This window comes from Culex quinquefasciatus, chromosome 1 (assembly GCF_015732765.1).
Source record: "Culex quinquefasciatus strain JHB chromosome 1, VPISU_Cqui_1.0_pri_paternal, whole genome shotgun sequence".
Taxonomy (NCBI): Eukaryota; Metazoa; Arthropoda; class Insecta; order Diptera; family Culicidae; genus Culex; species Culex quinquefasciatus.
Window position 1 is genome coordinate 4769186 of NC_051861.1, and position 27466 is coordinate 4796651.

The 27466-nt window shown below is 39.3% G+C and overlaps 3 protein-coding genes across 3 annotated transcripts in view; 1 reads left to right on the forward strand and 2 right to left on the reverse strand.

Annotated features, from left to right (window-relative positions):
- Nucleotides 1-1145: 1145 nt before the first annotated feature.
- On the reverse strand, nt 1146-14260 carry LOC6032578 (homeobox protein rough). The gene is made up of 3 exons (XM_038248759.1): nt 13630-14260; nt 1400-1634; nt 1146-1327 (listed from the first exon to the last, which is right to left on the reverse strand). Exons 1-3 carry the CDS (start codon nt 14150-14152, stop codon nt 1216-1218), a joined length of 870 nt encoding a protein of 289 aa, XP_038104687.1. The 5' UTR covers nt 14153-14260; the 3' UTR covers nt 1146-1215.
- Nucleotides 14261-15958: 1698 nt separating this feature from the next.
- On the forward strand, nt 15959-22949 carry LOC6032577 (mitogen-activated protein kinase kinase kinase 4). The gene is made up of 7 exons (XM_001843098.2): nt 15959-16295; nt 17611-17796; nt 18119-21635; nt 21696-21984; nt 22041-22147; nt 22208-22387; nt 22447-22949. Exons 1-7 carry the CDS (start codon nt 16216-16218, stop codon nt 22546-22548), a joined length of 4461 nt encoding a protein of 1486 aa, XP_001843150.1. The 5' UTR covers nt 15959-16215; the 3' UTR covers nt 22549-22949.
- Nucleotides 22950-22996: 47 nt separating this feature from the next.
- The window catches only part of LOC6032576 (choline O-acetyltransferase), a gene marked incomplete at its 5' end in the record, with an annotated part of 65449 nt that continues 60979 nt past the window's right edge, over nt 22997-27466 (reverse strand). Inside the window, 5 exons of the mRNA XM_038248293.1 lie at nt 22997-25455; nt 25616-25819; nt 25963-26046; nt 26104-26242; nt 26656-27413. Coding sequence (XP_038104221.1) covers nt 25261-25455; nt 25616-25819; nt 25963-26046; nt 26104-26242; nt 26656-27413 — 1380 coding nt within the window. The remainder of the gene's footprint in view (nt 25456-25615; nt 25820-25962; nt 26047-26103; nt 26243-26655; nt 27414-27466) is intronic.

Consider the following 27466-nt stretch of genomic DNA (forward strand, 5'->3'; position numbering starts at 1 on the left):
CTTTTTTTGTCTTGATTTTTTTTAATTTTAAATTTTTAATAATTTTTTTTCTTTTTTAAAATTTTTAAAATAAATTTTTTTTTAATATTAATTTTTTTTCATTTTTTTATATTTTTTAATTTGCTTGAATATTTATCTGGAGTTTTTTTTTAAAAGGTCCAATAAACCAAATTTTCAGTTTTTGCTTTTTGGGTGTTTTTTGATACCCCTGACTCAAGGCGGTTTGAAAAACACCCAAAAAGCAAAAACTGGAAATTTGGTTTATTGGACCTTTTAAAAAAAAACTCGAGTTATGTTTTTTTTTTTAATTTAGTTTTTTCCATTTTGTCATTTTTTCAATTTATTAATTTTCTTTAAATTTTAATTTTTTTATTAATTTTTTATTTCTTTAATTTTTTTTATTTTTTTCTTTTTTTTTAATTTTGTTGATATTTTTTTAAATTTTTTCAATTTTTTATATTTTTTTTTCAATTTAAAAAAAATAAATTTTTTATTTATATTTATTTTTTTGAATGTTTTTGATTTTTTTTAAATTATTTTTTTTATTTTCTTAACTTTTGCTAAATTTTTATGTTTGTTTTCATTTAATTTTTTTTATTTTGCCATTTTTTTTACATAAAAAACAATTTAAATTTTTTTCCGTGCATCATTCCATTTGCCGCAGTAGCAAACCAGCAGAATAGCGGGTAGCAAAGTGAAATCCCGAAGAACTGAGAGCAAATTTGCTACCGTGACAGGTACCGCGGTGGGGTTGACGTCGGGCCAATTTGATTTGGTTCGATGTTTGCTACCCGCGCTGGAGATGCACTTAGGCCGTCCCCACGGCTGGGGTGCAAATCAAATGTGATCCCCTTTAATAAAATACTGCGTGTCCATTCAACGCTAAATGTTTAAGGTCGTAGTCGTAGATGGTATAATTCACTTGATGGTGATGATGGTTTAGTAAATTCTAATAAAAAATTACTAATTCTAATGAAAAGTTTTTTTTTTATTTCAAATATCGTTGCGATTTAAAGCCCAAGTATGCATTTTTATCAGAGGTACTTGAGTATGAAGTCCATAGTCGGCAGATGAAACGAACTAGCTTGCATGAAATTCTCAATTATAAAAGAAACTCCATTTATTCATATTAAGCGTAACTTCCATTAAGCTTGACTGATGATTGCAAACGAAAGTATAACATATTTACAGAGAAATTATTTTAAACTCGCTTCACTACTTGGCGATTCCGTGATCATCTTTGCTAAACTGGTCATAAAAGCTGTGGTGAACCTGCGTGTACTGCGGGTTAAACGGAGTAAACAGCCCGTTTACGGCGGCAAATGTCCTGAAAACAAAAGAAAAAACATAAATAAGCAAATATCATCAACTGCTAACCCATTTCAAAGCGCCCCCTCACCGGTACTGCTGGTCGATCTGGGCCTTTTCGATGCGTTTGTCCTTGGCGCGCCGGTTCTGGAACCAGATCTTGATCTGCGTCTCGGACAGCTTGAGCACCTCGGCCAGCTCGAAGCGGCGCCCTCTGGAAATGTACTCGTTGCGGTGAAATTCCACTTCGAGGCGCAGGGTTTGCTCGCTGCTGAAAGTGGTCCGCTGGCGGCGTGGACGGCCTTCCTTTTTCCTCCGGCGTGCCACTGCAAGTAAAACGGTGAAGAAATGGTTATGTCGATTTGGGTTGGAATCTTTAAATCAACTTGTAGAAAGAAAGCATCATTCAAAAGTGAAGAAGCAAGCATCCTTGTCCGAAGCATATCTGCTTAGCGACCATCAGGTTCAGTTGAAAGAGGGGAAGAAGGATGATGATTATTGTGGCGATAATGGTTATTATGATGGGCGAGTTCGAGCATTCAGGAGCAGTTTTCTATTCAATTTCCTGTTGGGCATTTTTATTTTTATTATGAGCGACGATGGCGCAAAGTCGGCTCCGTGGAATAAGCTTATTAGAGTTGGACACGCGCCACGTGGACGGGTTCCCGCGCTCGATGGCCGCGTTTTGATAACTCAAGTTGTGCATATTGTTGTTTGAAAGTTATTTTCAAAGCCAAACAGATGGCTATCAACACGTTTAACTTCTTTTGTTAGCACACGCTTTTGTAAAATCTTATGAAAAGTAAATCGATTGTACAATTTTGCTTTTTTGTGATTTTTCACCTCCTTTATGACAACTGAAAGAATCTTAGTATCAATCTTCAACTTGCAATTAAGAACTTGTTTATTTTCGCTATATATATATTGTATTTTTTTGTGATTTTTTGTCAAATCTTATGCAGTTTTGGTATTCTAAAACTTTTTCTAATTTTTTAGTTTTTCAAGAAATTTATGAAATACAGTCCAGAATCTATTATCAGAAGGCCTTGGCAAAATTTCAATTCGGATAATCGAATCTTCGTATAAGGCCTTCTAGGCCCAGTGAAAAAAATATAATTTAACCCAAAAATGACGCACTTTTCGTCACAGTGTCCTGATGCAAACAATGATAAAGCTCGAGCTGTCACAGCCCTGCGAAGTATGTTGGCTGTCATATCGGGTGGTCAGAAGTCGCCTGACAAAAAACTTTTGCTAGAAAGAGATAGAAAATCTGTTGCAAACATACTTTGAATGTGATTGTAAATTTCTGAGAAGAAAGTCTTATAACTGAGTCACAAAAACATGTTTTTTCAATGTCTTATTTTTGATTGTCGAGCTTTAATATGACCCTCAAAAAATCGCTAAAGTTATTTAGAATTTACAAATCCAAGATGGCGGCTAAATTGCGTTGTCTCGGTTTAGCACCGCATATGGGGGATGCAAAACCGAGGCGTGCATAACCGAGGCACAGAGCTTATGGGATTCTGGATATATGGGAAACATTGGCTATAATCGTATGAAAAATCATGCAAACAATAAAATATTTAAGTGTTTTGGAATCGGGATGATGTCAGCTATCCATTAAAATTGTAATTTCATATATTTTTTTACAAAAATACGTATTTTTCCTGTATTTTGAAAATGCATTTTTTTTTCTCTAAAGAAACCAAAAATATATTGTTTTTGCTATATGGGTATCAAATGATCAGGATTTTTTCATACATTTTGTATGTAATAACAACATTTCATTGAAAACACTAAAAAATTTTACAAAACTACGTATTTTCGAAAAAAATACCCAAAATTTCAGTTTTTTACGAAATGGGTATTAAACGATCAGAATTCATACATTTCGAATGCAATAACATTTTTTTTGGAAATTACTCAAAATTTTCACTAAACTACGTATTTTCGAAAAAAATACTCAAAATTTCCGTTTTTACAATATGGGTATCAAACGATCGGATTTTTTTCATGCATTTCGAATGTATTTTTGAAAGAAAATACTCAAAATATCAGTTTTTACAATATCAGGATTTTTCCATAAATTTCGAATGTAATAACAATTTTTTTGAAAATACTTAAAATTTTCGCAAAACTACGTATTTTCAAAAATACTCCAAATTTCCATTTTTAATATATGGATATCAAAATTTTGAGTATTTAAAAAAAATGTTGTTACAATCGAAATGTAGGAAAACATCCTGATCGTTTGATACCCATATTGTAGAAACTGAAATTTTGAGTTTTTTTCGAAAATACGTAGTTTTGTAAAAAATTTGAGTGTTTTCAAAGTATATTGTTATTACATTCTAAATGTATGAAACAATCCCGTTGGTTTAATGCACATATTATAAAAACAGAAATGTTGAATATTTTTTCGAAAATTCGTAGTTTTGTGAACATTTTGAGTATTTTCAAAAAATATTGTTGTTACATTCGAAATGTTTGAAAAAATCCTGATCGTTTGATACCCATATTGTAAAAACATAAATTTTGAGTATTTTTTTCAAAAATACGTAGCTTTGTGAAAATTTTGAGTGTTTTCAAATACGTTGATGTAATAACGAAATGTGTGAAAAAATCCTGATAAATGATAAGGATGCCCATATTTCAATAACAAAAATTTTGAGTATGTTTTCGAGAAACATTGCATTTTTCAATAAAAATACGTATTTTTGTTAAAATTTTCATGAAATTATAATTTTAATGGATAGCTGACATCATCCCGATTCCAAAAAACTATATTTTTTTTTGTTTACAAGATTTTTCATACGTTTAAAGCCAATGTCTCCCATATAGCCAAAATCCCATAAGCTCTGTGCTTCAGTTAAGCACTGGGCCGTGCTTAACCGAGGCAGCTGTACGAATCAAAACCGGGGCAGTGCAAACCCGAGGCATGACTGTACTTGTGTGGTTGTAAACAACCAATGCGACATGGGTTTCCTATGTCTATAAGACCTTTTTAAAAATTAAGCTAGATTTATTATATTCAGTTGTATTCAGTATTCAGTGTTGCAAATATTTTTTCTCATTTTTTTTAAAGTTCAACTTTTAAGCGCTATTTTTGGTAGAGAAAAGTAGGCCGTTTCGTCGCTCGAGAATGACAGAAAAAGTAAGTAGTTTCACGACAGAATCGCAAAAACAATGTTATTCGATGCAGAAATTTCCTGCCGAATTCCTTCTAAACATAGGAAAATACGAGAAATTCAAACATCAATTTAAAACAAAAAAAAAAAAATTAAACAAAATTAATAAAGGGAAACATCCAATGTCGTTTAGTTACAACTTAAAAAAAGGTTTTCAACTAATCAAGTAATGAAAAGTTTTATGAGAAGTAAGAGTCTAGCCTTCAAGAACAACTTATTGCAAAACAAATCGTTCTTGCATATAAATCTATTTTCTGTAGCATTTTGGTAAGATTTAGCATTCGTACCCAAAAACCATTTTTTTGTTTATCTTTGTTTTTAATTTCTGAAACAATACAAAACAACTTTCTGTAAAATGCCATAAAACACAGGTACACAAATACGTTGAATAATAGTAGTTTATGCAACAAGTTGCAAAAAGAGGATTTTTTCAGCACGAGTCGTACATTTATCCAACGAGGTTCACCGAGTTGGATAAATACGACGAGTGCTGAAAAAATCAAGTTTTGCAACGAGTTCCATACAACATTTTTTGCAATTCCGAAAAACACCCATTGAGTGAAATTTTAAGTAAAATTTCCATGTATTTCGTTTAGAAACCGTTTAAATAAAAAAAAATGTAGAAAAGTGTTACATTTCGAAACAAGTGCTGAAAAGTTCAACTTTTCAGCACCCATTAAAGTGCTGAAAAGTAGAACTTTTCAGCATTTATTTTGAAAAGTTTTGCTATTCGATTCTGTTATGATTGGTACAGAAAAGTAGACTATTTCGTCGTTCAAGAATGACAGAAAAAGTAAGTAGTTTCACGACGAAATTGCAAAAAATATATTCTAATATGTTATAACGGATTGTTAAAGCAAGCTAAATAAAAACAAAACATTCATATAATTTTTACTTTCTTGCCCTCTGATTTTAAAACAAACAAAAAATTAAGAGATTGAGGAGGGAAAAAAACTTTCCAAAAAAATAAAATTGGTATTGGTGTTTTGTATATACTAAAATTTCAATCATCCCCTGAGTCATGGTTTGGTTCCTTATCTTGTCCTGAACCAACTGGTTCACTATCAGTTTGAGAGCATTTTCCTCTTTGTGTGTACAGATCATTTTTAAGATTCTAGTTGAATCAATTTCCACTTGGACACTTTGCATCAGTTCCCACGAATCTGTTTTCCATCGATTGATTGCGTTGGTAGGCAGGGGAGTCCCAGACTCAGATCCGAAAATATTCCCAACAACGATGCTGATGATTATGATGGTTATCAATGCACAGAAAATTCGAATCTCGTCAGTGCAGTGTCCAGCAGCACTTTCTCTCTTCATTCATCCCACCCACCGAAATCCAAACCAATCCAATTCAAATCCGGGAAAGGATTTTTCCTCATCTTCTCTCGGCCAACAAAGTCTATTGTTGTGGCGATTGAAAGTTTTTCACGCCTGGTTGGACCTTCCGTGATTATTAGCTCCTCATCCACTCCAGCTTGGGATGTTCCGGGATTTGTGCCGAGGCATGGAACACCAACCCTGATGCTTTCGGGATTCCCGATTAGGGTTGCCAGTATGTGGTCTTTAAAAAAAAGTATTTTGAAAAACTATAGCTTAAGGATGTTAAGGATTTATGTCGTAGAAGATTTAAATCAAATCTTATTTTTCTAGATGTTAATTATTAAAATCTTTCAACCCTAATTTTGCACAATTTCCACAATATCCTAGAACGAGACAGAGAAAGCAGCAAAACTGGGAGCGCCTCCTCTGTCGTTACATTTATAGGAGGAGCATAACACAGACAAACATACCCACACAACATATGTTTTTGTCTGTCTCGCCAGCTGCTGGGAGACATCTTTGCCGCTCGGAATAGCGGAAAATATGCTCCGTGCGCCGAGATTTCCCAGAAATTTCCTTCCTCTAAATTGTGAAGAGGGCGTAGGAAGAGGGAGAGGGGACGGTTGACAAACATAATAATTGTATAACAATAATAATCTGTGACGCTTCACAAGTGTTCGTCCATTGTGACTTGTGTGTGTGTGTGTGTGTGATAGTATCAGGGAAAATAACAATAATGGGATTATGCTCAGTGGTGAATAAAATTCTGCGCATTGTTCTTGTCTGCCAGTGTGAGTTTCCGTGGCGTTTTCACACTTGGGAAACGCGCGATCGCGGGCAAATCTGATGAGAGTGTTATGAGGATGTTAGGCTGTTGTCTGTGGTGACGAGCTGTTTTTTCTCTTCTTTGGCGCGAATGCGTGAAAATCGATATGGTTGGGTGGTTTTGCAAGTGGTTGTATTGGTGGATTGACAATTGAGGAAATTTGTTTTGGAACAATCTGTTTGGAGTGGAAAATTTAGCAATGAATAATTGATATTTTTTTATCAATTGAGTGGAAAAGATGCTAAGGAAAGCACTTTTGCTGTTTATTTTTGTCTGACGAATCATATGCATCCAAAAGATCTTATTTTTCTATAAACCTTAATTATTTCCTGACAATAAAATTTTTCATTTCTCCTGGATTTCATGTAGCACAATATTCGTTAATTTGTGAAGTACATTCTATTTTATTAACTCACATAAAATTTTAATAGGCCTATTACATCGACAGTTGTCATGCATTTGAGAAAAATGGCAAACCGACAAATTTTGAAAAAATAAAAACAAATCGTCCAAACAAAAACATTACACAGGCCTGCCCAACGTAAGGCCCGCGGGCCGGAGCCGGCCCGTGAAGCCATTTTATCCGGCCTGCTACGACTTTTCAAAATAGTTCTATGACTGGACCTTTAGACTGTTCATGAAATATTAAATATAAAATATATAAATTGATTGTCTGAATTGAAAAAAAAAATACTTTGGATGAAATTTCAACACATTATAACAACATTCTTCATGTTCGAATTAAATTCTAATAATTTCTATATTGATATTTTCAAACTGGAAACTGGTGAAAACAAAATTATCTTGATTATCAAATTTCAACTGTGTTTTCTTCAAATTGAAGTTTGATTTCTATTTTATATTTTTTTAATTAAATAGGTAAGCAAAAACTAATGTATTTTTCCAGAACAACTTTTCAGTTTCAAACTATTCATACTGAAAATAGATCGCTGCAAATATTTAACAAATATTAAAAAATGTCTCAAAATGAGTCCAGAAATCAAAAATACATTTTTCATTAACTTTGAATTTCGAAGAATAACGAATTTAAAATGATGATTGAGTATATATTTTTTAAACTTTTTAAATTTTGTGGGTGTTTAAAATCTCTTTAAAATATTTTTAATTTATTTGAAAAAAGGTGCACAACAACGCAAATATATTTTTTTTTGTAAAGGATATTCGAATCCCAATTTCTTTTGAATACATTTTATCATGTCTCATTGATTTTTTTATATTGTAGTGTTGAAAAAATTAAACTTTAAAAAATGCAATTACCATTGAAATTTGAATGATTTTTTACATAAAAAAATATATCCAGGTATTTAATTGCAATCGTCAAAAACAATAACTATACAATTTTAAACAAACAAAAATTAAAATAAATCGAGATCTATAAATCTTATTGATAACACTAGTTCTTTTTTTATACTTTAAAGGAACCCAATCATAAAAAATGTGTTTACATTTTCAACTTTTGTTAAATATTAGTTCCGGCCCGACACTGACAGATCTGGCCCGCAGGGCCAAAAGGTTGGACACCCCTGCATTGTTAAAATTGAATTCTGAAATATAAAAAATATCTGGTACCATAGAGCCATACATTTTATAAAAAAATGGTTTTTGGGAAGAAAATGTCGAGCGTTGCACAAGGTACAAGAGCATTTTAAGGCATTTTTTGGAAAGTATATTATCTCGCTATTTAAAAATAGGGGAACTATACCCTTTCTCAGCCTATTTCTATTATCGGCCTATCAGCACTTTGATCATGAATTACAGCTTATATAAAGTGTTTTTGACTGTTCCAAAGTAATAAATAGCTCAAATAAAAGTGAGCAAGCAACTCTCCATTGTTGAAACATCTGAAAATGTTGATTTAATAGCAGAAACGGCAAAAGTGATGAGAATTGGTCGAACGGCTTAGTGTGATTAAAATGGGTATATTTCCCCTACTTCATGAAGGAAAGGCACCTTTACAAAATTTATTTTCGAAAAGCTCCAAGTGTCCAAAATTTTTGCTTTTTTTTGACATTAGACTGATCGTTGTAAGTTTAAATTTGGTTAAAACCCAAACCCAACAAAATTAAAACAAATGTGGAATTTTCAGCTTTTTTCTTCAAAAAAATATCGAATTTTTAGAATCCTTTATTTTTGACATTTTCAAATGCTGGGTATTTTGTTTTATTTTGGATTTTGGTTTATAGAAAAGTGCTGAAAATTTCAAAATAATTTTTTTTCAATTTTGCTTTTTCGACAGAGCTTTGTTGGATAAATGTACGACTCTTGCTGAAAAAGTCTACTTTTTGCACCTTATTGCATAAACAGGAGTGGTTTTTCTTTACAAAAAAAAAAAAAAAAAATCAAAAAAATACCTTGAAAAAAAACTTATTTAAAAACATGGCACATTATTGAAACATGTGTTAAGTCATGTAAAGCCACCCCTTCAAAAGCAATCTGAAAAATCAGGGGACAAAAAAAAATTTCTGAAAAATTCAAAATTTCAAAGAAAATTTAGGTGCAATAAGCTCAAATCAATTGAAAATGCATTCATATAGAATCACACATCTTACATTTTTTGTAAACTAATGATTGCAAAACAATTGAACTAGTGTAAACTGGTTTTGTTCGAACGCGAATCAGTTCAGTACGGAGCGTCGGATCGAGGTGCTCTTTGTTGCGTTGGGTTCGTATCCAGGTTTTTGAGCGAAGATGGCGTTCGAATGTTGAACGTCCGAAATGTCAAAATCGCGCAGTAGCACCAACATTAGAAAAAAATGCGGCTGTCATGCCATGGAACACTTTTTTCGTAATGTTGGCACCACTGCGTGATTTTGACATTTCGGGCGTTCACCATTCGAACGCCGTTTTCGCTTAAAATGCTGAAAAAACGCACCAAAAACTTTGAGCACCCCTGGTTTATATGCTTAAAAAAACCCACTGTGGCCACTCTGGGGCCGATTCCAGAGCATCTCCAGATTGTATGGTAAAGTTTACGTGAATCAAATTTTGATCGCTGGAGGCTGAATGAGCAAACAAACTAAAAACGTCAAAAAACAAAAAAGTCAAGACGAAGTTTGGCGGTTAAGGATTGTATTTTATAAAAAATTCACAACTGAAAACGCAAATAACAACATAGCTGTGAAAGTGATATTCACGACACATTTCAAACCTCAACTCTGTGGCGAATCAGTTTAACGTTCATTAAGCCACCCTTGTGAAGTCAGAGTCAATTTCGATGAAATTTGATCTCCTCCTTCAAAGTACCAATGTTTATCCTTTGCAAAAGTTCAAAAGGGGTTGAATATACAGGCTGCATCCGTGATTTACCGAAAAACGGAAAGACCACAAAACTGCAGTGTCCGGCATTTTTTTTTTGTTAGCTTGCTGCTCAATTGGCATGCCACTCGGTAATTTGTTAGGCTTCACCACATTTCTCAGGTATTTACGCTTGCACGGTGTGCATGCGGTGGTACAAAGTAGCGTCGCTCAAGTATTAATTACCTCCTTTACGATGGGAAGGATGGAACGGTTGACACGTCTTGGGGTCATTTTGCAAAACTCTAATAAGCTGCCGCCAAATTTTCTCTCCCCCCGGTTCGAGTGTGTAATGCATGCACTAATAAGCCATAAAAATTACCGAACCTGTGACATTATTGACATGCTTCCTGTCGTCTTGTACGGGGTGAAATTGTAGAGCTAGGATCATGTTTGATCTTTTTTGCTGTTCCGTTTTTTTGGACAGAGATTATGAACTGTGATTTGTAGTTTGATTTTCCTTTGAAGTGCTTCTGTACTTTTTTCCATCCTCACCGTGTAATGAGGAAAGGTTTTCGACGTATCCATTTCGATTTTGATTCATATTCAGAGCAAATGTCTGAGCGTGTGGGTGAAAAAATGTAAAAAAAAAAATGATCGCTCAATTAGTTCGGGACTGGCTAAATCGATTTGGATTTTGGTCTCATTCGATGCGCCGAAAGTCCCTATTGAAAAAATTGAAGTTTAGTCAAGTTCAAAAGTTGTGCTTAAGGTGAAGCCGTTGATTATTTTCGAAGAAAATTAATCATCTATTTAAAAAATGTGTATTAAATTCAATTTAACGAATTTCAGCACCAAAAGGAATCAGCATGTTGCCTTCTTGAACTGTGCTTCAAAATTTATACAATTTTGTGGTACAGTCATTGACGTCCTAATTGGCAATCATTGATTAATGATGATTTCCATAACTTAACAAGGAATGGGATAATCGTTACCAAAAGAAATCAGCATGTGTAGGGCACTAGTCTAAACTACTTGTTGAAGGAATTTTGTCAAAATATTGAATGCGACGCAAAATTTATTTCTTTGAACGAAAAATCATGACAATGATGGAAGTCTTCACGTTAAGGGGTTACATACATGTAGAAAATCACAAAATTTCATATTGCAGAAAATGTATTGAATCCACTAAAAAGAAGATTTTCAATCACTCCTGAAAGTTTCATGAAGATATTACATGATTAAACTGATTAAGAGACGATATTAAGCTCAACTGTCAAACTTTTTGAGCGTTTTTCTCAAAACACAGAGTTGATTTACGGGTGCCACGATATCTCGAGATGAAATGGACCAAATTAGCTAAAATTTGGGGTGAAGACTCTCAAGACATATCTCGTGTGCATGACGAAGCCTGATTTTGAAATTAAGCTTTTTAAAAAATACAAAAATTAAAAACGGACGATTTTTTACATGAAAAACTTAAAAATATTTTTTATAATAGTTGAAATTTTGGATGAAGACTCTCAAGACATATCCCGTATGCATAACGAAGCCCGATTCTTGAATTTTGCTTTTTTAAAAAAATATAAAAATCAAAACTGACGATCTCTTATATAAAAAACATAAAAATATTTTTGACTTTATGAAAATCGGCCTTCTGACTCAAGGCGGTTTCAATAACACCCAAAAAGCAAAAACTGGAAATTTGGTTTATTGGACCTTTAAAAAAAAAACTACAGTTATGTGCTTATAACTTTTGATAGGGTTGTCAGATCTTCAATCTTTTGAACTCGTTGGAAAGATCTTTTGAATACCTTTCTAAAAATGTATAACATGACGGGGTTTCGTTCAAAAACCACCCTTTTTACAATCTTCCGGACTTTTTTTAAAATCGTTTTTTTAGCATAACTTTTGAAGTACTTAACTAAACTTTTTAATTTTCAATAGCGACTTATGGGACCCCAAGACGGATCGAATGAGACCAAATCGGTCCAAATCGGTTCAGCCAGTGCCGAGATAATCCAGTGCAAGTTTTTTAGATCAACATCCCACCACACACACAGACATTTGCTCAGAATTTGATCCTGAGTCGATATGTATACGTGAAGGGCGGTCTAGGAAGTCAAAAAAAGAATTTCGTTTTTCGAGTGCAATTTCGTCGTGAAACTACTTACTTTTCCTGTCATTCTTGAACGACGAAATAGCCTACTTTTCTGTACCAAAAATAACAGAAAAATTTGATTTAAACGATTTATTGACAAAATACATGAAAATTTGACATACAATTTCACTCAGTGTGTGTTTTTTGGAATTGCAAAAAATGTTGTATGGAACTCGTTGCAAAACTTAATTTTTTCAGCACTCTTCGTATTTATCTAACTCGGTGAACCTCGTTGGATAAATGCACGACTCGTGCTGAAAAAATCCTCTATTTGCAACATGTTGCATAAACTACTATTTCAAACTTGTTTTTCGGAATAATAGCAAAAAATGTTGTGTGCAACTCGCTGCAGCTCTCGTCGTGTTCATAATTGATTATTGATTATAGTTTACTTCAGTTGGCTAGCCTCAAGAGTGGTTTGCTAATGTTTTGATGCTTCTGTTAGTTGTTCTTTAAACAACTAGAATCTCAATCTCAAGAAAAAGCGGGAATTTCAACAACATTCCCCCTTGGTTCGGAGCCTGGAAATTTAGAAGTTAGTTTCTTAAATTTACTGACATTGATATAATTCCAATTTATTTTTCAAACCATGCATTCGGGTAGGGTACGATGCAGTTTGTTTTCGAACTTATCGAACCCATTTTCATTGAGAATATTAAGAATTTACCATTTTTACTGCAACAAAAAAATTACCCTAAAATATTTTTATAACCTTTATTGTAATTAATTGATTTAAATGATTGGAACTGCGGGAAACAAGTTGAAAAAATAGAACAAAAACAAAAAAATAAACAAAAAACTTCAAGATAGTATCGAAAAATTAAGTATCAAAAGAGGTTTGACAAAGCTGCTACTGTCAAACTTTTATAACATATCAATGAATTCATAAAAAAGTTGATTCCTAAAGATGTATGTCTTTTCTGTTCAATGGTCTCAAAATTTAAAAAATGTTAATAGCTTTATAAGTTTAAAATGCCTAAAATATTTCAAAATGTACAAGGTGTTTTATTTAAAATTTAGCAAACTAATTTAGAGCAAAGATTTTACAAAATTCAAATTCTACTTTCAATTAGAAATACAGCTTTAATATTTGCATCCTGTCATTTTATAAATGTCAGAAGGTCTATTTTTTTAAATAACTAACTTCAGACTTAATAACTTTAAACTTTTAAGCTTAATAAATAAAAATCAGAGAACTATACATTTTTATCTGCACAAAAATATGTTGATGGCAAATTAATCACCATAAAGTCGGCATTACAAAAAGAAGTATTCCATGTAAACTTTTGATGTTTAATACTTTCCACATTTAAAAACAATCAAGGTTTTCACATAAATCAGTCTAATAAAATTTCAAAGTGACGTGTCATTTATATTCGAATTTCCACAGTAGAATTAAAGTTAGGTCACCACAAATTTAAAACAAACATAAAAAACTTTCATGAAGCTACTACAATCTAACATCAAAGCACCGTTGAGACAAAATTAGATTCCAGATGAAAACACGCTCTTTTCCCTTGCAACTGTTTTCAAAATTCTGCTCAGAAAACCGCTCAATAAAAACTTACAAAAAGCGGACAACCCCGCCGGCAGGTGCGTTCCGTCGGCCGAAAGTCCAAAAAACGGTCGAAACGTTCCGGCGGTGGCGTACCCACCGCCTACTGCGGTCACCAGCGACGACGGCGGCTGCCCAAAATGCAACTGCTGCTGACTAATCTGCCCGACTGGTTGAGCCACTAATCCATAAGGCTGCGAACGCTGGTGTTGCTGCTGCTGATCGTAGTAGACACTTGCACTAACTTCTTGCCGCGAGATCTCGTCTGTTTCTTCAATATCCAGTAATGTTGGCGACGATCGGTTTGAACTACCGGAACTGACCGACGGTGACCGGGTTGGAACGGGTTCCGGCTCTTTTGAACTGCGGTCTTTGTCGAGATGACCGTACAACCGTTCGAAAAACTTCCGCGGCGAAGACGGTTTGCTTGGAAGTGTGGTTACAGTCGTCGCGTCACTTTCGGTTGTGAGCCCACTTTCCACCTCTTCCAGACTGTACACCGCAGCTTTGCCGGAATTATTGTCCGTGAGCATCATTGTTGTAAAATTATTATTGTCTTCCTTCCCGCACAGAGCACGTCCTGCCCGCTCGAGGATTAAATCTTAACTGATCGTCGCTACGTCCAACGGAACCATTTTCGTGACAGAGCCGCCACCTGTTTCTCCTTTTTTCGAGTCCCACGCGCGAAAGGATATACCGTACAGTCTCATGAACTTCCCTTCTGCGTGGCGCGCGGGCCACGTGGTGAGATTGGTTGGCGCATGAAACTATCTTTTTTCTCAATTTCGCTCTCTCGAAAAATCTCTCAATAAATCAATCTCAATGAAATCTCTCGTTTGCCTAAGTATAATTTTGCGTAAACAATACGAGTTTTTTGACAAGTTCCCAAGACACAAATCAACAATGTAATACGATGCCTACACACAGGCGAACTTGATTTATTCTGTTCAGTTTCGATTTATTGTGACCATTTTGTTTCTTTTTAAAGCTCAACATTTAAATAATAGTTTAAAATCATCTGTTTTATTTGTTCGCAGAGAGTTTTGCATGTAAACAAAGGTGCTGATTGGCTGAGGCTGAAGTTGTCGTTTTGTTGTGAGCAAGATAAAATTTTACCTTAAGAAGATAAAATTTTACATATTTTACAAAAAAATTTATCTTAAGAAGTTAAAATTTTACATAAGTACATGGAATTTTACCGAAACGAAGATTTAAAATTTCATTCAGACGAGTGTAGTAACGCCCCTTTTCACGCTCAAACAAAGCCGGTGATGAGAGCGAGATAACACGAACATTGGTTGCATACTTGCGGGCGCTTTAAAAGTTGTTTCGTGCTGTCATTGAATAGAAACCGTTTTGATGAGGGGTTGGACACGTGGAAATAACCCTTAATCTATTACGGATCAATACTTTGGGCAAAAAACACACATTTTCAAGAACTTTTTTTCGGTTTTTGTGCGTTAGTAATTTCATGGAAAGATAACAATAAAAAATAGGCAAACAATACGTTTAAGCATTGAGTCTGTGCTGAAAAATCTTACATCTCTGCTATTACACAACATAAAAAATCATTTCCTCATCTGGAATCAAACCGTTGACTTTCAATTAAAAAGCAACATTCAACTGTAATCAAGTACCTAAAACTGCTATTTAAAATAATCAATTTATGTCAAACAAAACAATGCAAATGGGTTAATGTGAGTTTGTAAACAAAGAGTGTATTCAGCTCACGTCAGTAGATGATTCCATTAGGTGATCACGAGTAAAAAAAAAACAAGCAAAACATGCAGTTTATTCTACTCCCGCCAACGTTTGTTTACAAACCCGCACTGGTCCATTTACATTGTTTGTTTGAATTAAAACCAATAGCAATTAAACGCAAAACGGAATTCAAAATAACTTACAAACTCGCAATACACTCAAACCCCGATGGTTTGACACCAACTGTTTTACATAAGTCAAGTACTAAAAACTGCTATTTAAAATAATCAATTTATGTCAAACAAAACAATGCAAAAGGGTTAATGTGAGTTTGTAAACAAAGAGTGTATTCAGCTCACGTCAGTAGATGATTCCACTAGGTGATCTCGAGTAAAAAAAAAAAAGCAGGCAAAACATGCAGTTTATTCTACTCCCGCCAATGTTTGTTTACAAACCCGCATTGGTCCATTTACATTGTTTGTTTGAATTAAAACCAATAGCAATTAAACGCAAAACGGAATTCAAAATGACTTACAAACTCGCAATATTTAACTGTCCTACCCCTAGGAATTTGACAGTCCGTGCTGTGTCTTCTTCGTCGCATCGTCCATCAACCTGCTCGCCGACCGAACAACAACCGAACTAAGGGAAAGTGTCAGATAAATTTCACTCATCGGCCGCGACGGTTCGGTTTTTTTGCGTGTCAAATTCCTCACGCAACAATCGTATTGTGTGGGAATCTGCTGTGGGGTTTCCCCGATTCGCGTCGTCCGGAAAACTCGAAACTTCACATCATACCGAAATCCGCTTCCGGAGATTCCAACAGCAGCGTGGTGTGCCAACCGGGAACCAAATGGTTGCAGAATTTTGCCGAGACAGCGAATTTGAATTGTGAAAAATGGCCGATTCGAGGTGGAAGGAGCGCGTCGGAATCGACATCAATTTCAGTTCCGGCGACGAGGACGACGACGACAGTAGGTACGTTGCCGGTGGTTTAGTACGTGCAAGCAAGATCGTAGCAGGCGAATGGATCAAAACAGATTGCGAGTAGAGAAGTGCTCCGCAAACGGCCGTGAACTTTGTTTTGGATAGTCTGGCCGAAAAAAAAAAAACGAGAAGAAAAGAGCAAAAGGTGGTCAAGGTTTTTTCTTCAGCCTGATGTAATCGAACGGCAACTCGATGGAAAGCTGAACACGGACAGGCGACGAGCGCGATATTTTTCATTTACCTTGCTAATTAGCGTTTGGCAGTGTTTTAAACAAACACTGCGTTGCGGAAAAGAGGAAGCGAAAACGGCGAATCGAAATCACCATCAAAGTTGGCCGTTTTTGCGCAAATGTTGGTGACGACGACGACGACCAGTCCAAATACAAATAGTTTCGCCCCGCACACAGTTGGCGACGCCGCGCGCTATTTGTACGATGATAAGACGACTCTTTGCTGCAAAATGATTGATTGCAGAGTAGGCGCTGGAGCGGCCCGCTAATCTAGTATTCTCTGGGGGTGACGGTGCTGTTACATAGTCTCTGGAGAGCTAGGGCACTGGCACAGTAGTTTGATAAGCGCCACGAGGGGGATTGGTCTTAGGGGGCGGCAGAGATGAAACCGTAAATTGGAGTGCTACACGGTATCAACAGATGTTTTGTTGTATTTGTTAATTATTTATAGATTGTTTTTTCTCTGTTTGTTTTGATGAAAACCAGTACACAAAATTAGACAAGGTCAGCGAGGTTTATGGAATGGCGTAGCTGTGACGTAGTGACGATTATCGACTGCATTGATTTCGTTTTAAATAATTAATTTTAAAGATAGTGTCAATTTAGTTTGGAACATGAGTAATCCGGATCAACGAACCTTCTTAAAATAGCGCAAGTGGCTAAACGCAATTATCGCCACTTTCTAATAGGTCTAACTCGTTTGCGAATTGTGCTTTATTAGCACTTTGTCATCCCTGTCCACTGAGACATGTGCTTCGGGTTATAGTCCGGCCATGAATCAGCAATGTTGTTTTACCGTCCCTGTCACTCGCTAAATCCACTAAAACGAGACCACCGTATCGCTGCGGTCCCCCCCAATACACGGTTTCGGAACGAGCTGTCGGACACAGTCTCATACTCGTTCGTCCGTACGTACATCCATCTCGAGATAAGATAACGGCCTCCGCTAGTTCTCACCGACAAGATGTTGCACCTATTCGCCTGCCAATCTTGCTGCTGAAAAGTCGTCAATTTGCGCGTGAAGTTCTGTAGATTTCAAATTCTTGTGTTACATCAACTCTTTATTTCCGGTGCAGCTGCACGCTTCACTTTGCCGACGAGCCGGACTTTGTAGGATCGCTCGGTGGCTGTAACTCGCAGGATCTCGAGGAAGCGTTTCGGGTGTCCTCGGTGGACGACGTGCTCAGTCAGTACGAGCAGTATGGTAGTACGCCTCCGCGGACCAGAATAAAGAACAAAAACAGGAGCTCCCGGCAGAGAATGTAAGTATACGGCATAGCGATGATCGCGGAAATCGATCGCGTGGTATCTCGGCAAAGGGCATTTTTCTTCTGCAAATCGGTCGCCATGTTGGATTTTGGAGCACTTTTTCGCTCGCCAAAGTGTGACGCGTGGTTGTGGATGTGGCTGATAAGATTGTCCGTCCAGTACAGGTACTCGACACACAGACACAGGCGGAAAGATTGAGTGGTCATCCGACCACTGGTGTTCGGTGACCAGCTGAAGAATGCACTTTGATAAGATAACGCGTGCGATTGCCGATTGAATGGAGTACTGTAAATATTTTTGTTGTTATCTACACAGGGAAGGAAACGTCCGAATGCGAACCGGTGGACGGTTGGCGCGGCCACGTGCCGACCGGCGAAACACCGTCGATTGTGCCATCCTGAACCAGCTGATCATGGAGCCGACTGATGAAAAAGCACGCGGGGATAAGCGTTCGACGCAGCTGCTTCGTGAGTCTGAACGAGACTCCAAGATGGCTACTGCGATCAATACCGTCATTGCAAGGAATTCGGCCAATTTCGGAATTCCACCAGGATCGATTGAGGAACGTGCCGAAAGCATGCCCATTCCTTCGCTCACCTCAGGCATTCCGCAGGCTGTAGTCGAGTCATGTAACAGGTTCATGAGTGTGAAATCACGCCCCGTAGGATGTCGAACGTCGGCTCCGCCATCCGCGTTTGCAAACTTCCGCGACAGTGTACACATTTCAAAGTCGGACATTCCCCAAAACCGGATTGCATTCCACGATACCTTTTCCAACCTGATAAAACTGGGTAGCATCGACAAGGATCGCACCACTAAGAACATAATTTCCACTGAAGAGAGACTGTGGCAGACGCACGTCAACGATCTTCTGTGGTTGGAACTGCAGGCTTGGCATGCAGATCGTTCCGTTGAGCAGCAGGATAAAATCCTCTGCCAAGCTCGCAACGAGATCGACAGCCTACTGAACGAAATCATGAACTTCCGCTTCCAGCGACAACTGGCCCGCACTGTTAGTGATTTAAGCATGGCGGACAGTGGCTTTGGCTCGGACGCCACGGCTTCAACCGCTAACGGTGAAACCAATAAGCCTTTTTGCTTCGGATGCCTGTCGATGTACTGCAAAGACTGTCTGGAGATACAGACAATTGCGTTGAAACAGGTAGAAGATCTGTTGCTTCGGCTTGAGTCGAAGGAAAGTCTTTTTCCATCGTCCAAGGCAATGGGAGCTGCCTACCCAATCTATCAGAGTGAAGCGTTTGTCGGCAGGGTGAAGGCAATGTGCCTTTGGTACAATATGACGAAACAACATCGACTAACGCTGCTGATTCTGGGCAAACTGTTGGCCAGACTGCAAGGCAACAAGAAGTCGTACCACTGGCCGATAATGGAGACGGACAGCTCGACCAGTTCATCGGTGCAAGAGGAGAACGGCGAGGTCGTAGATAGCGGACAGGGCGATTCGAGTACAACCAGCTCCATCAACAGCTGTACGACAAAGCGTGTCCAGTTCATGGACGAAGCTGGAAGTGCAACCGAAAGTGCCAACAGTGACGAATCGGGGCAAGATATGGCTGAGATGGACAACTTTTCGATTCGCAAACATTACGCCTTCACCGGCGATACAGAAATGAGTCAGTACATGAATACACTCAACTTTTACAGTGTCAATTCGATAACGGAAGTTACCTCGCATACGGCAAACAACTCCACCGCGTTGTACCGTAAATACATCGAAAACGTCCTCAAGTGCCGAGGATTGGGCAAGTCGCTAACGTTCCTGCATCGGCTCCACAATGTAGTGCTGCGTAAGGCGCAGCTGACGTTGGAGAAACCTGGCATGCAGGTGCTAGATGACGATTCGTTGTTTGTCGAGGAGGATGTCCCTTGCATCGAGCCACCACTCGAGAAGGAGCAGGAAGGTGAACTGCGTCGTTTTGGTGCCGCTAGCAAAGAAGCCAAAGAGTTGAACCTGCCATCGTACGTGCCGGCGTTCATCTTCCTGTCGTTGATTCCGCTGGAGGTGATTCAGGAGTTCCTGAAGATGCGGTTGGAAACGCAACCTGTCCAGCCGAATCCGCTCAGTTTAGAGCAGCACATCAAGGAGCTGAAGGAGGGACTAACGCTAGCCATGATCCACCGGGATCGTTTCGAAAAGCACATCAATACGGCGCTGTATGATCGCGAGTCGGAACTGGACCGGTACATGACCGTGCTGGAGACGTTTGACGGGACGGTCAAGCGAATCTTCGAGTTATATCTGGACTATGCGGAGCAGTGGATACTGGGTGCGACACCGGAAGGTCAGCAAAAGTCTGCTCTGGACGAGGAGTGGCGCTTTACCAAGTTGATCTGTCCGATGATTCCGGGGCAGCACGCGATCGCCGCTAAAGGGTTCTGTAAGATCGTGGAAAAAGTGTTGGAGAAAACTGGTCGAAAGATGATTACGAGTTTGCGAGAGCTGGAAGATCAGATCAAACAGATAGATAGCAGTGATATTGACCGTGGTGGGAAGAAGTGGCAATTTTTGGCGTTGTGTCGAGAGACGCAAGATGTGTTTACGTTTGCGCGGGAAAAGACGATGAAAACGATGGCCTTTACGAAGGGACTGTTTCGGGATTTAGAGAGTTGTGATTTTCACCGTGATCATTGTGATGATTGTGAAGAAGGGACGGAGGAGGATTGTGTGGTGCTTAGGAAGCCGACCAGTCACGTGTGCCAGGAAGTGGTGGAAGTTTTGCGCATATTGAAGAAGAATGTGTTGCTGTTTCGGAACAAGCTGACGTCGGTGATTGAAAATCTGCAAGACGAGTGCCACGTGCGTAACATGGCCGATATGGACGAAATGGATCGTATTGCGGTTTTGACGCGGACCCGCGAGATTCTTCACCAGGGGTACAAGTTTGGGTTTGAGTTCCACAAGGATCTGTCGAGGCTGTTTGAGTCTAAGGCGGAGATTTGTCGAGATATGGAGGGAGAGCTGAAGTTGTCGAACGCAATCGTTCACTTTGCCAAACTGTGGATGAAGTTTGTGATGGAACGGTGCGAACGTGGCCGCGGGTTACGTCCCCGATGGGCAAATCAAGGGCTGGAGTTTTTGATTTCGGCATGTGATCCACACTGTACTAGTCATCTGAGTGATACCGAGTTTGAGGATCTTAAAACCAAGATGGACGCTTGTATCTCACACGTGATCGGCAGCATCCGTGATCCGGAGCGACTTCGGCGGTCACCTCGATCGCGTAAGAGCTCTCCTTCGCCGTCTCCGTCGCAAGGACGCGCTTCGATACCGTCGATAACGCTGAATAAAACATTCCAAAACCAGCTTAGTCTACGTGAGGACGGCGTTACACTGCGTGCTCACCATCTGGTGGACACGAACGACATCTACCGAAAGCAGAGTTCGTACGAGGGTGTCGTCCACGAGGTGAAGATTCGCGTCCCGACGGGGGATGCCCTGTTTGGGACGAAACCGTTGCGTCAGCTACGCGTTCGTGACGCCATCAATCGGCTTGATACGGAGCTCGAGGAGCGATTACGCGAGCGAAGTTTGATTGGCAGTGTCAAGGAGATAAGCTACTGTGATAAGGCGCTGAATCGGGCGCGCAGCGTGAACTTCAGCTGGCACCGCGGCATCAAGATAGGTCAGGGCCGGTTTGGGAAGGTTTATACGGCTGTGAACAACAGTACCGGGGAGTTGATGGCCATGAAGGAGATTGCTATTCAGCCGGGTGAGACGAGCGCGATACGGAAGGTCGCTGAAGAGCTGAAGATCTTCGAGGGTATCAACCACCGAAATCTGGTCAAGTACTACGGAGTAGAAGTGCATCGGGTAAGTTTGAAAGGGAGGAAGGTGACGTTTGAAAAAGTCGACTATAGCTTGATTCTGTAGGAAGAACTGCTGATCTTCATGGAGCTCTGTCCGGAGGGGACGTTGGAAAGTCTGGTCGAGCTGAACGGTGGACTGCCGGAGGGACAAACGCGTCGCTATACAATGCAGCTACTGAGTGGCGTTAAGGAACTGCACCGGCATGGCGTCGTGCACCGGGATATTAAAACGGCCAACATTTTCTTGACCAGCGATGGTAACTTTTTGAAGCTTGGAGATTTTGGGTCCGCCGTGAAGATCCAGGCGCATACGACGCTGCCGGGAGAGCTGAAAGGTTACGTCGGAACGCAAGGTGGGTTTGTTTTATATTATTACAAGCTCTTGTCATAAGTTTCGGCTGCGTTCTAGCTTATATGGCTCCGGAAGTATTCACCAAAACGAATAGCGAGGGACACGGACGTGCCGCCGACATCTGGTCCGTTGGGTGTGTCGTCATCGAGATTTGCAGTGGAAAGGTAGATTTGAATAAAGTAATTTTCCGGAAAATTGATTCAAGTTAAACGTCAATCTTTTAGCGCCCGTGGCACCAGTTTGATTCCAACTTTCAAATCATGTTCAAAGTCGGCATGGGTGAATCGCCCGAAATTCCGGACTGCCTGTCCGAGGAAGGGCACGACTTTGTGGAGAGTTGCCTGCAGCACGACCCGAAAGTGCGCAAGTCGGCCGGGGAGCTTCTTCAGCATAACTTTTGCAAGGTCGGTTGATTGTTTTTATTTTTTTCGAGGACATATAAATAAACTTGTTTGATTTTTAGGTCAGCGACGATTCTCCAACAGTTGAGCTCGACAAGCAGATCCGGAACTCCTTCCGGCGGCATCTAAATTCCGCTTCAACGATCAGATCGACTGCAAAGTGAGACACCTAAGCATACGTACTATTAGAGTAATTAGCCATGTTTTGAACAAAACACGTTTTAACCACACGATTACGAGTATGAATAAAGACTGTTCAGTATTTGAAGTGACGCAGCGATCAAAGAGAATCCTATGTAGGCATGATAGAGGACATTATTACTTAATCTCACGAGGCGCGATAACAACAAGGGCAGAAATACATTCCGATTGGAAGAGTATGAACAGTTACCAGTTTGTTGGAGGAAAGTGCCTTGTTAGCACCTTTTTAAAGGCTTTTACAGTGCAGCACTGATGAGAAATGTAGACAAGCACTAGCTTGGCACGCGGTTTGAGGTATTTGATCGATTATTATTAACTACTTAAACATTGTTCTAAATATATACTGTTTTAATTTTAACCACATTCACAAGGATATTTTTTTTTTTAATATTTTGAAAGAAAACATATCACTGGTTTCGCCGATAAATTGGTTTATTGACATGCAGGTTCACTTATTCTCAGTTTTATTTGGGGTTTACATGGATTGATATTTTGTCGGGTGAGTTGCAAAACGTGAATGTCGGGTTCAAAGATGATTTTTCTGATTCATTTGGGAGTTTGCAAAAACTCGACATTTACCCACAGATAACAGATGTTAAAACTCTGCAGTGAGTTCAAAATGGGTTTCTTGATCACAAAAAAAGTTAACAGTTTACAATAAAAAAAAAACAATTCTAGAAACCAAATATATTGTTTCTGTTACCTGGGATTTTGCAACTTTACATTGATTGGGAAAATAAACAGTTTTTCTCGCTTTAGAACGATTCAGTCTACAATTGATAAGCTTCGTATGATTTAGTTGGGTGGTTTGCTGTTAGAATGTTAATTTAAATATTTTCTGAATGGCGCTGAAACAGCTTTTGTAGATTAGACTAGTTTAACTTATTACAACATGCAAACATAACATTTATTGACGGCTGTCAAAGTTCAAATTTTATATCAACACAGGTAAAAGATCGATTATACATGAAACGTAACAAGTTGTGATGGGGATAACAATACTGATCAGCAACAATAGAGGTTAGCTTATTTAAGTTGCTCCTATTTATAGGAGCGCGCTTTTTTTTCTACTTTTCTCAAATATTCAATGCAACACATTTAAAAGCATACTACTTTGCTAGTTGTTATTCCGGCTTTAAATACTATAATTTAATTTTATACTGTTTTTTTTATAAAGAAAATTATTTGAAACTTTAACATTTCATAGAGACCACACAATTCAACCTTGATCTTGAAATTCGTCAGATTATTTGAAATAAAATTGTTTCAAATAAAATCTTCAAAATAATACAGTCGTTCGAATTTTCTATCTTCAAAATGTGACTTATGTAGAGATTTAGTTTGTTATATTTGTCATTTTTTCATCATATTGATATGTTTTTAGTTAATATCAGGTTCACTGTAAATGCTATATTACATAACTCGACCGCTAGTTTCAAACTCATCGCTAAATATTGTTGTTTTCACATGTTAATACCTTGTTTTACAATTGTTTTTTTTTCCTAAAACTGGTTCTGCATTTGTGTCTTATTTTTTGCTGATTTATAATAGAGCTGCAAGCATTCACCGTGCTTCCTGACAAACTGCACGCAAAGTTGTGTGCAAGCTTGCACGCAAGTGTGTGTGGGGATGTTCAGTTTTGTTCAACACTGTCGTCGGACCTCAACTTGTACGGCGCGTGTTCTTTCTATGGCTACTAAGATTTTGCTTTTTCGATTCAAATGGACAAGAATTTACTGTGCGGGCGCCCGAATCTGTGGCTGCTGCGATCGGATCGGAGCTTGAAAATCGCGACGCCAGAGCAGCACGATTCGAGCATTCAAAATAACTAAACGTCACATGAATAAATCAAGCTTCTCTTGCATGTTTGATACCGATTAGTGATTTACCCTATGTAAGCTATTTAAAAATTTTAGATCTTCTTTTTTAAAGCAACTTCAAACTTAACATATCACGAAATTGTTTCAACTGTGCATTTAAGGTGACTTGATAGGTGAAGCTTTGTTTCACCTTTGGAACATAAAACCGAACAAATTAGAGCTAGTTTTGTTTCTATATATTCAAACAAGAGTTCTAAATCGATATGATTTAAATTATTTAGGGTATTGCTACTACACGCAGTTTCAAATTGAGTAACATAATTTGCATAGAATCCGGCAAACATAATAAGTTCAACTAGATATACACATACAGCAACGATATTGATAACAACACTGTTGAGTAAATGTTAATAGGATATGTAAGTATTATTACTAACTTTATACTTCGTATATATTCAGTGATATGTTTCGTAGATTCGATTTTTCCTAGTGTCTTAATATAAACCTTACAAGCTAATGATATGTTCCTGTTTCTTTGGTTGGATCGGCCTCCTCGGGATGATCTACCCTTGGAGGTCCACTAAAAGTGTTGTATCAACTTTTAAAACCTCACATTTATTTGATATGTATGCGTTCGATTTGTTTGTTTGTGTTTTTAGTTCAATGCAATAGTTAATAAGATTCCGTGTTGTAGGTATCTCCAAAGAATTGTTTTCCAACAAGCGTGTAATTTTGACAGCTGTCAAGGTTACACAGTTGTGAAAATTAATCCGGAAACTGGATTTTAACCGTATTAGGGGTTTCCTCTCTCGGGGAATCCCCGTCGTTTTTTAAGGCCTTCGAAGCGGTGGATTTTTAGGACAGCAAATCCCGCATGGCGTCCAGCGAATCTTGAAGCGAGCGGGCAAACCGCGAGGCGCTCGTTTTGTCCGACGAAAAGAACGCCGAAATGCAGAAGATGATCTCGTTTGGATGCGGATTGTACGAGGCACCGTAACCGTGGGGCGTGACCGGTCCGTAGCCCATGAAGCTGTTGGTGGAACAGGCGACCTTTGGGTGGGGAGAACAAATAGTGGGGTTAGTTTGGGTTATTGAAGCAGGGTTGGATACCCTTGTGAATCAGGTGCAGTGCCGAAGAGGTGCTTGAACTTGGAAAGTGCTGCTTTTGTGGTGCTCCAGTTGTGCGGATCTTCCGGTTGTCGAGCTATACCTGGCTTGTGGACAGTAGGAAACAGTTTGCAATTTTGTAGCAATCGTCGGTGAACAGATCATGGACGGTACCCTGGTTAAGCTCCTTGGAGGCTTCCCTGAGTCCCAACAGATGTATGTCGATGCCGTGACCTAGGATGTTCTGGACCATGACTTCGGTTTGACGGGCCGCCGCACAACGGAACAGCTCGCGCAAGTTATCTCTCTAAAGAATACATTGGGAATATATCAAGATTAAAGAAATTCCAGAAAATTTTAAACATGTATGATGTATTAGAATCTAATGACGACCAAGACTACAACGGAGCACGACGACGAAAGTAGAAATGTCTTAGGGCTTGTACATACACTGTAAATACTGAAAGTTACTTTTTTGGCGTCGTTGGCCGCTTCGGCGCTGTAGTCGTCTTCCTTGTCACTCTCGAGCGTTACCTAGGCACACGGGACCTTTTGAAAAAGTACTCAAGAAACGATGGGAAGGCTACTTACGTTGGCGCCCTCGCCCTGACACATGGCCTTAGCCCACTCTAGGGCCTCCGAGCTGGCCGAGCGAATGCAATCGACCCGACCGAGCATGAATCGCCGCGTCGAGGCACTTTCGTAAGTGCTCACCAGGTGGCCGTAGAGTCTGAAAGGAGATCCTCGATTAGTAAGTCTGGTGGGTGTAGGGCGTGTAGGGTCGCCGTCTTTCAAAATAATGTAAAGAATAATAAATATATTGACCGGGTAGCAATAGCCCGAAACAGACTATTCCTTACTGAAGCGTGTACTTGGTTTTGACAGCGAATGAAAAGAGGCGCGTGTTTATGTTTACGCTGTGGACAGTCGAGAGTGAACGTTTGGTGCGGAAGTGTGAGTGTGATTGGATTGTGCTGGAACCGGTTGGCGGAATCCGGAACAGGACACGACGGAAGCGGACATGAGGTTAGTGGGTGGTTTGACGGTTAATGATCGGCAGGGATGGTGCTGCGTCCGGAACGTCGTGTCTCATGGAGTCCCGGTTGTGACTCTACATGGGGAAGGGTTTCAACGGGTACTAACTTGAAATACGCCAGTTGCAGTGCCAGCTGGATGAAGACGTCCGGGCTGACCTGGCAAGCCTTGATAAAGTTCTTGCCGAACGGTTTGTAGCGATACACGTAAAAGTCCAGGTCCTCGATGCTCCGGTCAATGCTGCGAGCGGCTTCCCGCATTCGGAGATCGATTTCAGGTCGAACGATCCACTCCAGGCGCTCCGGCGGCGGTAGATGGTTCTGGGCAGTGTCGTTCCCAGCCTCGGCCGGCATCTCGTCGATCTTTTTCAGGATACCCTCGAGCAGTTGTACCACGGCTATGCCCTCGGACGGTGAATGTTCGTAGCACAGGCCCCACGTTCCGTCGTTGCAGATGATCAGCTGCATGGTTTTGTCGAACCACCGGTTAGCGGAGTTGAACTCCGAACCGCCGCCGTGGATCATCTCCTGCGCCATGTTGCTCTCGTCACGACCGCCGCAGTAATGCGCCCCTGCCGGTGACCCGTTGAACCCGCGCGCGTTGTACGTCAACGGGATCGGCTCGTCGATGCAGATCAGCACGAGGGCCTGCTCGATCAGTTCGATGTTGCGGGCGTTCTGCTCCTCCAGCAGCAACATCTGACGATCCCTGGCCCACTGAGGACGCTGCGCGGTGGTCAGAACTCCGATGCGGGGTGGTTTCCGCGCCAAACAGGGCGCATCGTTGAGAATGTACAGCAGCTGCGAGGCGATCTCGTCCTCGTTGAGACGGCCGCGATCACCGGCCTTCACCGGGAGGCAGTACATCTGGAAGACGGATGTTTACAATAATTTTATGAAATTTGAGGTTTCTCTAGCTG

Bases quoted from the DNA above. Each gene is read 5' to 3' on its own strand.
- LOC6032577 (XM_001843098.2), top strand. From the start codon at position 16,216: ATGGCCGATTCGAGGTGGAAGGAGCGCGTCGGAATCGACATCAATTTC. The intron at 21,636-21,695 runs GTAAGTTTGAAA...TTGATTCTGTAG, and splicing joins ACGGAGTAGAAGTGCATCGG to GAAGAACTGCTGATCTTCAT. The intron at 21,985-22,040 runs GTGGGTTTGTTT...GCTGCGTTCTAG, and splicing joins AGGTTACGTCGGAACGCAAG to CTTATATGGCTCCGGAAGTA.
- LOC6032578 (XM_038248759.1), bottom strand. From the start codon at position 14,152: ATGATGCTCACGGACAATAATTCCGGCAAAGCTGCGGTGTACAGTCTG. The intron at 1,635-13,629 runs GTAAGTTTTTAT...TTTTACTTGCAG, and splicing joins GGCGGGGTTGTCCGCTTTTT to TGGCACGCCGGAGGAAAAAG. The intron at 1,328-1,399 runs GTGAGGGGGCGC...TTTTGTTTTCAG, and splicing joins CAGATCGACCAGCAGTACCG to GACATTTGCCGCCGTAAACG.